At 33.2% G+C, this 16,851-nt stretch overlaps 1 protein-coding gene across 2 annotated transcripts; it reads right to left on the reverse strand.

Moving 5' to 3' along the window:
• Window positions 1-4,850: 4,850 nt before the first annotated feature.
• LOC100246891 (nuclear/nucleolar GTPase 2) lies at window positions 4,851-15,286 on the reverse strand. Of its 2 annotated transcripts, none has more exons than XM_010645901.3 (12): window positions 15,169-15,286; window positions 14,133-14,371; window positions 12,681-12,814; window positions 12,145-12,274; window positions 11,721-11,881; window positions 10,761-10,862; window positions 10,534-10,638; window positions 9,906-10,034; window positions 8,616-8,756; window positions 6,737-6,837; window positions 6,056-6,113; window positions 4,851-5,400 (listed from the first exon to the last, which is right to left on the reverse strand). In XM_010645901.3, exons 2-12 carry the CDS (start codon window positions 14,359-14,361, stop codon window positions 5,098-5,100), a joined length of 1,593 nt encoding a protein of 530 aa, XP_010644203.1. In that variant the 5' UTR covers window positions 14,362-14,371; window positions 15,169-15,286; the 3' UTR covers window positions 4,851-5,097. The 2 variants fall into 2 exon arrangements, with proteins under 2 accessions (XP_010644203.1, XP_002284849.1); XM_002284813.5 differs by having other exon boundaries at window positions 15,099-15,268.
• Window positions 15,287-16,851: the final 1,565 nt, after the last annotated feature.

The following is a 16,851-nucleotide window of genomic DNA, read 5'->3' on the forward strand; positions in this document are numbered from 1 at the left end:
AAACCAAACATAGCATTTAAAGAAAACACGTGTATTTTAGGCTTCTCCAAAACACATGTTTTGTCCTTCAAAGATGTTTACCAAACATAACCTTAAGAAAAAAAAAAATGCATGTACATGTATCCCCCAATTTTTCCAAAACACTTGTTTTGCCCTTTAAAGTGTTTCACACGTTTTCTAAAATGGAACTTAAAGTGTAAATATATTATGTGACAATAAGAGGCCTTTGAGAGATTTATTAAAACCAACTTAGTATTTGTAATTTGTCTCAAAACATTACTAGTTTTGTTGAAAAGTATATCAAATTTCTAATTAATATATGTTCATTTAAAGGATATTATAGAGAATGTTTTTTATATTTATATGTCATTGTAATATTGGAAATTTTTTTTTATAAAACATGAAACTTTATGAAAAATATCTCTATAAATATATCAAATCATAAGAAAAAAAATGTAAAAAAGAACGAGAAACATCAAATTAAGCAAATATGCTAATAATTTAAGGTTCAGATATAAGAAGTGGGGAAACATTAGATGATATAATGAGATTATTATTTCTCATTTATGAATATAGGTATGATTAGTTGAACCTCCGAATATCTTAATTAACATATTTGCAATAAAACTTCCTTTAACACAAGTTTCTAGGTTTAAAAAAAATTTCCAAATAGGATTATAATATATCAAATATTATTTTTAAAATGTTCATCTTAAATTCTCAAGCCAATTAGCAAAAAACCCATATTTTTATAGTGTATTTTATTCAATTTCTACTAAAAAAACCTAACGGTACAAAATTCTTGTTAAAACGGTAAATCTTTCATATAAGGTTACTATATTTCAAAGTCACAATCGATGTGTCATTGTAACATTGAACCGTGTAACATCGTGTCCAATAAGATTGCAGGATGAACGTCAAAGTATTCAAAGTACCATACAATGATATAAGATCATATCTGCCCTAATTAAAAATCATGACTTTAAAAAAAAATAAAAATCATGTAAGTAATATATGCATAGATATAATTTCAAGGATTTCTTCACTGTCATTTTCTGTTAGAACAACCTATAACAATACTATAAAATTTGCTTACATCATTGTAATAAAATATTGTTGAATTGAGACATTTAACAACCCCCGAGTGGAAGATGAGTGTGAAAGCGGAAAGCCCATGCAGCCCAACCTCCCCAAAGCAAGGACAAACGAAGAAAATGGAATCAGCCGTGCCCATGTGCATAGCAGTCAAGTCTCCATAGAATTGCTCGCAATGAGACAAGAGAATAAATAGTTTTGACTTGGGCAGCTGAACCCACCAATAAGCTACATTAATGGCGGCCATCAAGGAGGGATTGTTTGGGTAAATGAATATGTTTATACAAAATTCCAAAGTGGATCAACAGTCTTCACTCCGCACATTATGACTCTATGACTCTTCCTTCATGTTTCAAACAAAAAATGTGGGTCACTCTTGCAGTCTTGCCTACGAAATCCCACTGCCCGCAATGCATTCCTTTTCTTAGAGAAAGAGGAATATATAAATATTTTTACTAAATTTTTTTTCTTTGCTTATGCTTTTTGGTCTTTTGATTATTTAGCTCCGTTGACATATATAAATTAATATGTAAAATTAATTAGTTTGTTAATTATAATTAATTACTTATCAAATCTATTTTAATAATTATTATTACTTGATTCCCCTTGGCAAAATCTCTCTCCTGATGTCAATAAGAATTGTTGTATTACATAGATAATTTCATTGAAAAAACTAATTTAATTAAAAACAATTAAAATATGTCTGGTGAATTTAATATTTATTAATTAATGACTTAAATTAATTTTAAATAAATCATTTTTAAATTGTTGATTTAAAACTTATTATTTATTTTTTACTTTTAAGTATTAAAATTATTTGATAAAATTCACTTAAAATTTATTATAAATTATCAAAATGACATATTTATTCTCATTAATTTTAAATAATTTTATATTTTCACTAATTTTAAACAATAATTTAAAGTATTATAAATACATAAAATAATTACAAAAATATTTATTATGAAAGATGATTTGTGAATATAAAATCATAATTATAAATTATACCCTCATATGGTAATTGAAGTAAAAAAAGATTAAAATTAAGAATATGTTAACTATTTTAACTTAATACTTAAAAGTTTATTTATTTTTATTTCAAATTGTGATATTAAGTTATTTTATTAAATATGCTTAATTTATTTAATGATTTAAATTAAATTATTAAATTGATTTAATAAACACACGTTTAAAATAAAACTTCTATTCCCCGAAGGCTTTACTTTGATTTATATGAAAAGTTATTTTACTATTAATAAAAATTTCATGATATGAGATCATATTTTAAAATTTCAACTTTAATTTAGAAATTTAAAATAATAATAAAATTGTTGGCATTTCCGAGTCCAATACCTAACTCATACCATCTATTCTATAAAATAATGTGCCGACATTAAATGAAATACGACATTCATCATCCACAACGCGTTATCACGTTAATAACTTAATACATCCACGCATTTTTCTTTTTTTATCCATTTTTCCAAAGAAAAAAAAGACTATAATTTCCACCGAATTTTATTTTTCAAAATCTAATATTAAAAACCCTTGTCGAGCCTCCAACATAAACAATAATAGAGCCATAGACTAGAGTCCCACCCCACATCAAACAAGTAACATCAACTCATCCACAACAAGCATGTGACTTGGTCACTTGGGTCTAGTGTCTCTCCAATGAGTTGTTGCAGCCACTAGAAGTTTCCCCAAGCAGCCATAATGCATATGGGGGAAGTGGGGTTCAGACCCATTAAAGTTATGGGGCCTGTATGGCTAGTATTTGGCTGAACTCAATGTGGGCCTGGCCCACCCATAAAGGTGAAGTGTGTACCGAACACAAAAAGGGATAACTGAGTGGAGGATGGGAGACATCCTAGGACCCATCTCGTATTATTGAGTCAAAAAAAGGGGAGGGGTCGTTCAACATTATTATTATTATTATTATTATTATTATTATTGTTGTTGTTGTTTTATCTTCTTTCATAAGGTGTTGGGGATGGTGGGTTTCTTTTTATTTTTTGTAAATGAGTGTTTTTTTTTTCTCTTTTTCAAAGTTTATTTATTGATTTTTATCCTAAAAAAGAGGACCCAAAGTTTGAGAATTGTTTTCAAGAATAATTTTTTGTCTTATAAAACAAAAAAACTAAAAAATACGTTTAATAACCAAAAACTATTTTTTATTTTTTGTTATCCCAAAATGGAAAATAAGGTGTTTTTAAATAATATCTTTTAATCATTTTCAATTATTTTTTGATAATTTATTTTTAAAATAGTTATATAAATATATATAATGATTAAAAATAAAGTTGTGGATATAAGAATTATTTTTAAAACATATTTAAAAATGGTTAAAAATATTTTGGGTTCTTAAACAAACTTTTGTTTTACAAAACATCAAAGAACGGTTTTTAAAAAACTATTTTTAAAAATTATTTTTAAATTACTTTTTAGAACTATTTTAAAAAACAGTTATCAAACAAAATCTTAAATTTTGAGTAATATTTATGCATGTAATTATATTATCTTACCATAAAAGAAAACAATAAGTACTAGTGTAGTGTTGTAGAATGCAAGAGATATTTATGCATGTAATTATATTATCTTACCGTAAAAGAAAACAATAAGTACTAGTGTAGTGTCGTGGAATGCAAGAGTTAAGTTAAAGGGTGAAATAAGTAACATATAAAATAATTTATTAAATTTAAATATATTTTTTATTTTTCTTTTATTTTTTCTCACTATTCCGTTTCCTTGGTATTTCTTATGACATTTTTGGGGAATCAAAAGCTGAAAAGAAAAAGTTATGGCTGAAATGCAGTGACTTTCTCAGCTTTTAAAAGAGATTTTCCATGAAAATTTTGACGCTACTTGTCCATATTTTTGTCGTTATTCAATAACGCTACTCACTTTCCCGTGATTTAGACGCGCAGATTCATCTAAAACTGGCATGGAAAAGAGAAAAATCATGTGAAATGAATAATACTGCACTCGGGTCATGGAAAAAGACACCTCTAAAAATCTAATAGATCCTAAATTTATGGGCCATTTTTCACATCAACTTTAGCATCGTTGTAGTGGTACTTTAGGATCAATGGAGAGATTGTTCAAGAACACACGTCGTGGAATCTAAGCAATGGACCCCAGGATGTTCACACACTCACGTCTTTGGATAAAGCAGATCAACTCAAGTGCCTGACGGAATTAGATCCTCCCGTCCCTTATAATCCAATTATGTCGTTGAACCAAATGGCCATCAAAATCATTGTTCCTCAGCACTCCACCTAGAATTAAAAAGATTCTACCTTCCTTTACCATATCCGACTTTTCAATTTATGTATTGAGGAACTTGCTAGGGTACCATTTCAGAGACCCCAGCTTGTCTTTCACCTCGGATTCCCTCTGACCATTCCATAGTATTATTGCCTAAAAGACTATCATCACCACCAACCAAATCCTAACCCATTTTCATTCATTGTATAGTATCAATCATAAGGCACCTGTTTTATCTTCGATCATTGTCAAAGGATAAAGATGTTCAATAAAATACATGCAATAATTGAATCCATATGAGACTACTAAAAGCATTAGTCACCACCAGTCTTGCCGCTTGGCGGTAACAAGCTGTGCAGCGATCCCGCCCAGCTGGCTGATTTGACCAACCGTCGTCTCAGTTTGGGCACCGGCGTTTGGGTTTTGGGACCACATGGCCCACATTATAAGGAAAAAATGGCTTTGGATATGGATTGTGAGAGATGTGATAATAAAAGACTCATGTTGGTTTTTGATGTTAACAGCTTTCCATAGTCCAGACTTGCTGCAAACAAGCTGATGGTATAAAGCAAGGAAACAAATGATCTTACCGCTACAACACTGTTATTCAGTCCACAAAATCAAACAGAATATGACAAAAACTTCTCTAGAGAATCTGGATTCTTGAGCTACAAAACTTGGGGACTGGTAAACCATTCATTATCACTGCACTTCCTTTTCTGTGTGAAAAAAAACTTATGAGTCAAGGACTCGAGGCAGCTCAGAGTTGTCACCTTCCAACTCTCTCTCACTGAAAAGATCCTTTTGAACAGGGACATTCATAGTCTGCTGGGATGAAATAACATTTGCAATGGCTCTTATAGCAGCTGATGCCTGATTATCATCAACTGCTGTATCTTTCTCCACGCCCAAAGTACTGGGCTCATCTGATGAGTCACCTTCCTGCTGCCTTGGAGGGGGAACGAAGAAGGGGATTCTACCTCTCTGCCAGTCATGGAGGACCATCTTTGCCACAGTCATCAAGTCAGGCTCACCACCCTGGACACAAACCAACCAGAACAGAGTTAAAAGACATGGCTCCATATTTCATGAGAAATCATGAAGAAAACATAGAAGGCAGCAGTCAAGAGGCATTGCTAGAGTGTTTAGCAGGATGGTTGTCATGCATCAACAATTAACATACTCCATAGCCATTTACTCATTTCTTCAAGTCTGGGAAAGTGACTACCCCAACCAAAAAACAAAGCCAAGGACAGAAACCAATCATTTACTACATAGCAAGTAGTACGATAATTGTTAATGCACGACAATGTCCTGCTCAATGTACATGGCATAAGTAAATGTCTTGATATATGAATACACCAAAAATCAACTGATCTATGGTAATTCAAGACTAACATTTACCCCTAGTTGATTTATAAGAGCATGAGATCAAGTAGTCATTATCTATTATTTTAGGTGGCAAAAGGTCTTTCTTTTCTTTGTAGAATTAGATTTTTGTGAACCTGCTCCTATCTTCAATGCATCTTATGTCATAAAACTAAAAAAAATAAAACAAATAACTCTTAAAATGATTCTAATCTATACTAAACTAAGTTGAAATTGGGGGGTTCTGCAAGCATCTGACTGAATATTTAAAAAGTAATATAACTAATGAAGTCCAAATCAAGCATCAAGAAGTAGGAATATATACCTTTAAAAGTTTGCCCGTTAATTTGCATAGCTGAACAAGAAAGTCATTCTCATCATCCCTGAGAATACCACAACAGTGAGATAGTTACTTCAGTGCAGATCTTTCTAAATTTCCCTTGGGGAACATATTTTTCTCGAATTTCAAACCTGAAAAAACCTAAACCCCTCACTCACTATAAAAATCTCCACCTCAATCCCTTGCCACATCAGCCAGCTGCCAAGGGACCAACTCTTTTTGCATTTTTTATCATTAAAATTTGTAATTGAACATATGTTGGATGGCAAAGAGTAGGTAAGATATTTCCTAACGAAAAGAAAATCATAACAGCAAGAACAACGAAAAAGGAAAAGGAAAATAGAAAGAAAGAGGGGACAAGCAATTGTGATCCTCCTGGTAATATATAAACAAGAAATTGCCCTTTTAGCTCATCTTCTTGTGCGATTCTTTCCAAAAAATTAAGACAAATCAAGTGGACCCTGATAAAGAATCAAATGTGCATCATCTAAGAAATATAAGCATTTTGAGGATGTAATGTAACTTTGTTAATATCTGCACACCAGGATTTGTAAAGGAGGCTAGCAAACAGTGCCAGCCAACAGTGGAAGAGCTATAATACTCAAATTTTATAAACAGGATGAACAAAAATACAAAAGAAACCAAAACACAAACAAAGTAGCTCACCAGTCTTTAATCTTATATGCTCTTTCCAGGTGCTCCTTCTTTACTCGTTTCAGAACTTCTCCTATGTGTTCAGAAGCATCTTCCAAGTTTGTGACACGTACCTGGAAACAAGGCCCAATCATTCAGCAATAGGAAGATTTATAAGAATAAAAGAAGCATAAAACAGCACACATTTTTCTGCAATATAGATCTAGCCAAACCAAGAACATAGATATGATAATCGGATAATACGATAAATCAACGATATAATGTTTTAAATTGATTTGTAGGAAATCTAAAAGAGAAGTAACTTTGGTTTGCAACACCATTCAATCATCTATAAGTTTCCCAAGGTTTTAACCAAATGAACACCAAAAATTAAGATGCAGTTTGGTATTTCAGGGCACACAATAATTTTTTTTATAGGCAAATATTCATTATATTAACAGCGCCTAACAAAATTGTGCACTAAAGTATACATGGTGTACACGGTTACCAAAAGGTCATACCAAGTGAAGGGGTACACAAAAACAAGTCCCACACGCTACATAGAGTTCAACCAAATAGTAAAGTCCATCTATGTACACTAACAATCTCCAAAAAAAAAAATACATGAATGATTGTTCAATTGCTTGACCTGCTTTTTTACTAATTCACAAACACTTGCCTATTTCTCTGCTTCCATATGATCTAGAATAGGCATCAGGGAGCAACTCTCCAAGCTTTCTTCCTCTTTTTCCCAACAAAGCCTCTATGCTAGCTTAGGAGAGCATTCTATATCAAGAAGTGAATCACCCCACTCTAATCTAAACAGAACATAAATCAAGTACTACAAGATGACTACTTTCAAGCAATGGCAGAGAATGTGATGAAGCATTTCTTCTTCTTCTTCTTCTTCTTCTTCTTTACACACATAGCATCTATTTAGCATTGCTCATCCCTTCCTTTTGAGCTAGTCCAACATCATTAGACTTTCCCATGTGGCTTCCCAAGAAAAAAAATTTCACTCTAGATGGAACCCAAGGATTCTAAACAATTCTGAAAGGGAAAGCCTGCATACTTCCATGGGACAAAGAGGGGTAGAGAAATCTAACTAAAAAATACCACACTACAAGACTAGCCAAGCCATTTTATCCTGAATGACTGTCATGGAGTTGTCTTAAGAAACAAGGATTCCAACATCCTCCTTCCCCTTCTCATTCCCACCCCTCAGCTACTCATGCATCTTTGGCAGTGGCTATAGAAAACAAAACAAGAAAAGCTTCTCCAAGGGGTAATTCATCACATTACTTATCCTTCCAAAATTTCATCCTCCGGTCATTGTCCACCCTAAAATGGATTCTATAGTTAAAAGTCTTCCAACAACATCCTCTCTCTTCCTCCCCATATTTCCCAGTAATCACCTTCTTCTAAAAACATTCCCTTTCAGTGGTAAATTTCTTACACCATTTATCTAGAAGAGCTTTATTGAGATTAGACAAGAGTTCTAATGCCCAAACCCCACCTCCCCTCCTGCTTTTCCATGCAAACTATCAACCAATTTACCAAACAAAGCGTTTTCTTCATGGCACCTCCTCACTAAAGGAACTCCTTTAAATCTTTAACAACCTTAAGCTAAACTTTCTCAAGATTACAAATAATGACATGAAATAAATTAGTAGGCCAAAGGTGTGCATTCTATTAGTGTTAGCCTCCCCCCTTTGATAAGTATTGTCCTTCTACATTTAACAAATAATGAACAGTAGGAATGATAATAGCATTAGAGCATCAAGTTTAAATTTTTTTTACGTCATAATCAATATCAACAAAGATTAGATAAATCTCACCAAGAATGATTTAACAAAAGCTAAAAACAAGTTCATCATAAATAACTACACAAACAAAACCACGAAATACGCACCACACCCTTCAGTACAACATCTGTTTCAGAGTCGCTGTTTTGGTAAACAACTCCAGGGCAATCAATCAAGAAGATTCTCTTTGTGAGGGTAATGTACTGCCACACTTTTGTTTCCCCTGGAATAGGAGCGACCTTGCAAACCTTGTGAAAATAAAGTAGACAATAATGTCAGCAAATTGAACATGATACTATCCTGCATCACCATCTAAATGGCAACAATGAAAAAACAGATTACAAAGTTCTTAAATCGGGATTTGTTTATGTGCAACAAGGAAATAAACCAATTCTTGGAATGAAATTTCTGAATGAACCATCCTGGAACATAATCAAGCTTTTCAGTGATGAAATTGACAATCCAGGTAGCTATGCATGCTCTGAAACATCCATAAAAATTCCTCCTCCATTTAAACACTTCCACCAAGATCCTACAGGGATCCTACAGCTGATGACAAGATGACTACTCGGTCAATTTGAATAAAAGGAAAATTAACTTCCTTGCCTGAGCAAGTTGAAGCTAAGCTACAAATGTACAGAAGATGTTTAAAAACACAGATGGAAGTCAGGCATCTTCCTACAGAAAGTTAAAGCCAGCAGCATAGCCTATGGAACTATTAGTCACTTTCATCGATTGAGTCATGTTCTTCACAAAAGAACTTTCGCCTTATATTAAAAATAAGGTAAAAGAAATTAGGAGGGAAAAAAGTCAAAGCATTGATTAGATCCAAGTTAGCCTTCCTTCCAATTTTTTTTCTGTCTCTTTCTTGGGCTTGACTTGTCACAATAGATTCAGAATTTCTTTAACCATCATCATGTCATGAGTTTCCTCAAGAATGTTATCAAGGCTTTTTTGTGAAAATCCTAATATTACAAAGCTGAATCTTATTTTTTTTAAAAATATCCTAACACTATTACCAGAGTAACTCAGAAAAATAACAATACAATCAAATTACACAGTTCTACAAATATTGTTCTAGTTTATAAGGAATATACTAAATTGCCTATTGCTTCCTTTTTTTAACAAAATGCAGAAACCCACTACCCGGCTTCACAAGACCGGAGAGAACCATGGAAACATGACCCTCACCCAATAACCATGTAATGAGCAAGTATGGGACTCTAATTGGTGAGAGGAAGCACCAGCAAGTTGACTTGCCCATGGGCAGTTTTGCTTCCTTCTAATATAAAATAATTGTAGCATATTGAACCCACCAGCCACAAATTTACAGGAGAAGTTGATAGTAGTGCAAGAACTGAAACAACAGAACTGGAAAAGGGGAACAGGAACATTACATTCTTTGTTCGCAGTGTATTGATCACTGATGATTTTCCAACATTGGGATACCCCACAAATCCCACAGATATTGCTTGCTTATCACTTTTTAAGCGGGCAAATTGTCTCAAAACAGATAGAAGAGAACCCTGAAAGCAAAAAAATAAAAATAAAAATAAAAAACAAGAAAAAGGTACATCAAAGCTAAATTTATTTTGCAACACAAAAAAATTCCAAGATTGCCAAAATACACTGACAAGAATATATACATATATATATCATATATCATGCACCTTTGCAAGCCTTTACGAAAACTTATATAAGGTTTTTTTAACTTGCTTTGTTAGTTGTCTTTTATCTTCTGAAAATGTGGCTTATTATGAATCTAAGATAAAAGAACCTGGCTATATGAAACCCCACAAAGATCAGCAGGGACCAACAAATGTTACTCGCTATTTTAGACATCTAAAATTTTTGTGAAATGAACTGTTGAATTTTAGGAAATAGATGCACATTTCTGTTGAGACCAAGGAGTTGTGAGTCCTAAAAGGTGAGAAACTTTTGCCCTTTAACCCTGTTGTGTTCTAATAACAAGTCACTCCTGCTTGCCTGCAATTAATAGACACTATTAAAACACATTGAAATTACCTTGCCAAAAGACTTGTTGATGCTAGCATGGAAAGCTAGAGTAGGGAATTCTTTAGACAACACTCTGAGCCATCCTTTTGTAGCCCAAGCAGGAATTAAATCACACTGAAAAAGGGGAAACAAGGGCATTAAAATTTTCAACCATCTCTAGAAGGAACATCATAAAAGAAAAAAGTTTTGATCCTTAATATCCTTGCCAAATTGCCATGATGAAGAAGGTAATTAACCTTGTTTAACAAAAGAATCATGTGTTTATGTTTGCAATGCTCCTTCAAATGTTTCTCTAAATGATAGCATCTTGTACCTTGTGGATCCCTTGCATCCAAAACCTGTAAATGGAGAACAGAAGTTTGAACAAACTGGAAGATTTAAAAAAGAGACAAAATGAGGCATAACAATCAAGGCAAGTGATACTACAACACAAAATGATTCAAGCCAACCATCATTGAAGCCAGCATCATGTGGTCTCCACAACTCTAGGAGCCACACCACCCAAGCCTTTGCCTAGATGTCGAGACTCAATTCCCAACTTGAATGGGCAAGCCAGCAATTAACCCCAGGCCCTACCTACCCAGCCGAGCGATTCTCCATCCACCTTAAAGCCCCCACTTGGGTTGCAAGCCTGCGTTACCGAGGCCGGCTAGCCAACTGTCCGTCAATTCTTCTGAATCACTTGGTAGGCTTCCAGCCATTCAAAATAACGAGCAGGTAGATGATTATATCGCCCAGTTAATCTACTGACCTAAGAAAATAGCAGGCAAGACCAAAGAAATGGAACCCGCCATCTCCTGCATGTTTCTGAGAGGGACTGCCATTCTATGACATTATCATACTCAACGACCCTAGTGAAGTTATAGAGCTAGGAAAACTGCAAGCAAGCACAACACTGGAAATTCCCATCTCCTGCATCCTATGGCATTATTACGTGGCAAGGAGAGAATTATCTCTTTCCACTAACCATGCCAAAATACACAAAGATATTACTAAATTTACAGAACAGCTGAAAGAGCAACAGGATTCGATATACAAATTCACAGAACAATGGAAGGGTAATAAATTCCAATGCTATTCCACAAGCAATTCCAAATTGACATGTAAGTGTAGATATAAATATAATTTGAAAAGAATGTATTGTCACTTGTTTACAAACATCCTGCACTTTGACAATGAAGAACAGAAACACTGACCTGGACAACAACATCTGAAGAGTCTATCACTTTGTAGAGCTCACCCCAGATACGTTTGCTTTGACCCTTCTCAAACATTGTATGGCGGACAAGGTCCCTGAATCCATCTCCTTCACTTCCTTCTGCATACGCACTGCCAGCATGCTTCTGCTCAAATGCATCTACAGGATCAAGGAAAGAAAAATATTAAGTATATAGCAATTTTGGGTTCACAAAATGAAACAATTGGGTCAATTTCCAAAACTTACAAAATGGCTTCTCAGACTGTACATTAAACAAGGAACAACAAACATTGACATCTTTAATTTACAATCCTCTACATCAAAATCTTTGAAAAGACAGATTGAACATAAACTTGAGGTGCGAAACAACACAAAATTGAAACATTTTTCCCGAGCACAAGGAATACAATAATTTCATTTACCCTGAGAACCATCAGCTTTCTTAACTAAAGACTCATAATCCATCGCCATAAGCTTCGGTCGTATTCTCTTTTTCTTTGGTCCAAATGCATCCTCAAACGGCTCTGTATCAAGCAGATGAACTCGTGCTTGCTTTATAGGAAAAAAAAGGGATTCAAATTAGCAAATGACCACACACACAAAAACCTGTTCCATCAAAGGACTTTGACCATTTGAAATTATCAAGAAGTAAATATATACATATAGTACTCCAACAGATATTTCTGAAGATCTAGGAACCAACCAATGGCATATAAAACATTTAGGATTCACACAAATGAGAAATAGTTTTAATTTATGCTCGTTATAGATAAATTCTGTTAAACAGAAAAATGATAGAAATCACTTATGCATCAAAAAGTGTACACTGAAAATGAAATATAATAAATTATCTAATTTCAACAGATAATGGTGAAAGATGAAAGAAGGGCATTGCTATTCCCCTCCTTCCTCTTCCAAATAAATATGGAAGCTCCTAGTTTACAGAAAAACTGTGTACCTTCTGGTGATCATTTAATAGAGACATGGGCAGTTTCTTCTCCTTCAGGATAACATTGTAGCTACTTGACATCCGGCTTTGGAGCTCCTCACGGAAAAATTCAAGCTCTTTCTGATTTACAACTCGAGTATTCCCTGAAAAATACATTGCAAAAAAAGATTGAAAATAAATCAGTTTATTGCTCGAAGAGATAGAATCAGAAAATATCACTACTTAAGTTAACAGTCCAACACCAAGAAAGGCCTTTCTCTCTTAAAAAAAAAATGAGCAACTTGTGTCATGCTTACTCCAAAGTTTTTATTTTTTTGTTCCAAGAAAGAAAAATCATTAACTTCTTCAAAAGAAAGTAAACTTATTAGACACCAAATGGGCTCGATCCAAGTACACAAGAGTATCTTGAGTTACACCCATAAGAAAAAAGAAAAACCGAGGAAATACAACCTTGTTCAACTCAAAAACAATACATACTAAAAAAATAGTCCAAAAAGAGATTCTCCTATAAGTAGCAGATTCAACTCCATGCACACAATGATTGGTCATGTGGTGCTTTATAATTGATCATGCCATGGTGGAGTTTACATGTTGTATTTTAGACACATAGCCCACATTGATTGGTCCACATGAACTTTGTAAAACAAGACATCAAAATCATGCAAAGAAGCAGGGACTATCCCCCACATTTCTCTCATGTACTTCCCATGTCATATTGGCATTTCATAAACCATACTTGGAAAGAAATAAATGACTCCAAAAAGCACAAAAATCATCATGGCCTTAGGTCAATGGGAATGCACCAGGAGATCGTTCTAGATGAAGCTCCATCTCTTCTACACAAGTAACACAGATTCTAGAGGAAACAGGCTAACAAAAAATTAACTAAGGATAGCATGTAATGTTGCAATTTTGGAAATTTGCCTTTACACAAGCTGGATATTAAAAAGTTGTCAACTTTCCACAAAGTCCATTTGGTTGCACAAAATTAGGTTTGATCAAAGACTCAACTTCAAGATATAGATCTCAACAATCATGATTTCATTATGGACTTGATTTATATAGATTATGACCAACACAATTAAATTCTAATTACAAAGAGACATGTGTATAGAGTAATCAAACAGTGAAATCAGAATTGGGGCTTCCCATTTCCTCCAAATATAATTCAAGATCCAATCATCCAACAAATGCAACAGTAGCTCTTTTCCACGTACAAGAGATTATGTTGTTTATGGGTAATTTAAAAGTTCCAACTTCCAACTATATCAATTACATCAACTATATCATACGTATACAAGGTTAATATCCTGCATTAAAACACTGCAGTATATAATGATATGCAGAAAACACCAACATTTACCACATTAAGACCTTCAACTGATTCAAACCATATAAACAGAACCAACACAGCTAATAAACAGGAAAACAAGAAAAATATTCATAACATATTCTACACACCAAACCATCTGCGATCTGGTTGAATTCGTGTAGAAGGCAACTCCTTGGACTGAAGCTCATGCTTCAAAATTTTCCCTTTCCGATCACGCTTTGGCCTTGTATTGTACATCTTGAGGCGCCGCACTGTAGCAGCACTTCGGCCTTCTTTATCCCCATTCCCTCTATTCACATCAAGGGAATGCTTTGGTTTTCCAGACACATTCACTTTCCTCTCCTTTTTCTTTGCCATCTTTGCTTGCCTATAAAAACATTAACACTTATAAATCAAATAGAAACACAAAGAGTTCAAAGTTATCCTAACTCTGGAATAAGGGAAAAAATAAAAACTGTCCCAGTATGCTCAAGTAAACTAGAAAAAGAAAATTATAACATTCAGAGCTTCAATTCCTCATATTTTCCTCTATTTTCTTAGCAACCAAATGGAATACAAAAATCCTAACCTTAATTTAGCTGTGGAGATATTGGAATAAAAAAAATATCAAACATGCAATTAACCTAAAAGTCCTCAGGGAACCAAAATCCTTTTCGATAGGCGGCTCAGAAAACCAAATTTTTTCATGCATTCTAGAATTTCACCGTATTTTAGCCGCTGTTCTCACGAAACAGAGGAAATGTAACAGAAAAATAAAAACTGTGTATGCTTATGCTCAAGTAAACCATAAAAGGGAAATTTGAAGATTCAGAGCTTCAATTTGTCACATTCGCCTAAATTTTCTTCGCAGCCAAAATAAGAAAAAAAATAAAAATAAAAAAGAAGCTCAAATATAAATTCCGGTGTAAAGATGGAGTCTGGCTCTAAAAATCCAAAAGATAAAATTTTCAAATTTTAGAACTTCGATTCCTCGCACTTTCCGTTAGCAACAAATCGAAGTGTAAAACCCCTAAAATCAAACAAGCAATAAACCTAAAAAATCCTTAGGAAACCAAAAAATTCCAATGCATCTCTATAATTTCACGCCTCAATACCTATATCTGTAAGTATCAATCCATCCATCTCTTCATGAGATATACAGAGAGAGAAAATGAAAGCACTGACCTGAACAGAGGAGAGAGATGAGAGATTGTAGTCGGCTAGAAGAGAAGCGATGGGCTGGGATTTTGGGGTTTTCTATTTAGTTCGGCGAGAGGGTTGGGGTATTTCGTCTTTTCCGCCTCTTCTGGTTCTTTTCTTCTCGGTTGGGCCGGCAATAAAAAAATAGATTTGGCCCAACCATGTGTTGTTTCGTGGGGCAGTAAGCCTGTGTAACTCTAGTTGGGCCGGATTGGAGTCCGGGACCCGATCCAATCGTATCCTGGACTTGGATCTTCAGCCCATTGTTGGGTTTGAAGGAGTCTTTTAATATGTTCCTATTAGGTAAAATTTAAATTATATGAAAACTGCATTCCTTTGGAAAGAGAGGGTACAGTGAAGTGAAAGATATCGACTAGCAGCAGATGACATAGATTTTGGTGGAAAGTTGAACCAAGTTGATGGATAAATTTAAATCGAGAATCTAGTTGGACAATCAAAAGACTTGGGATATTCCACACATTTGACTTCATCCTGGGAATCAAATTACCACCCTCCCTGTGCTCTCAAAACGAGGGAGAGAACCTCTTAAAAGAGGATAAGGAATAAGTACTCTCGTTCTTCATGTAAAAGAAATAGACATGCATTGAGCCAGGGTTAAGTTTGAATCGGTGTTTAGACAAATAATATTGGAGTGGATTTGACAATGATGAAATTGGAAGAAATGCAAACCCACCCCCCCGGAAGGAAAACTCACTCAACTCACTCCAACTTGGCAAAAAAAATACCAATTAACTATCAACTAAATTTAGAACCCTAAAGTCATGTTTGGTTCATATAATATGAGATGAAATAAAATATAATATATTATATTATATTATATCCCATATTTGATTGGTACTATGATAAAATAAGTTATTTCATCACTTATTTTATTTTATATTCAATTAAATATAAGATAAGATAAGTAATATGATATATTATCTTTTTTTTTTATCAATTTCACATGATATATACATATCCCATATGTAAAAAATCTATTTATTTATTATCAATTTTTTATTTGTTAATATACTCATTTAAAAAAATAATTTTTTTATTATAAATTAAATTTACATTTCAAAAAGAAAAACTAAAAAAATATTTATAAAATAAATATTAATATATGACATATAAATTATTTTTATATATTAAATAACATAATATAAAAAATTTATTTATAAAGTTTAAATATTTTAGTCATGAATATCGTTAAATATAACAAAATTTTTATTTTTTAAATAAAAAATATTTGAATATAATATAATTTTTATTTTAAATATTAAAAATAACATATATTTTATATTATTTCATAAATTAAATATAATATAATATATTTTATTATAAATATTACCTTAAAATATTATGTGAATAGGACATGTATATTTAAAGATATCATATCGAACTCATATCTTAGAATATGTATATTCGATCTAATAATAAGATATGATATCTTATGAAATGATATCTAGTAACCAAACATACGGTAATAACGGATTTACCAGTTTTACGGTCCACATGCCTTTTCACTGCACAATTTTAGACACTTTAAGCATTGAACTATGAAAGAGAGGTATAAACACGAGACTCATGACTGGAAAAGACACGCGTTCACCTCCTTAAGATTTTTTGATACATTATACAGGGTTAATGAGTTGGTAGTTGGTACTA

This window comes from Vitis vinifera, chromosome 19 (assembly GCF_030704535.1).
Source record: "Vitis vinifera cultivar Pinot Noir 40024 chromosome 19, ASM3070453v1".
Classification (NCBI taxonomy): Eukaryota; Viridiplantae; Streptophyta; class Magnoliopsida; order Vitales; family Vitaceae; genus Vitis; species Vitis vinifera.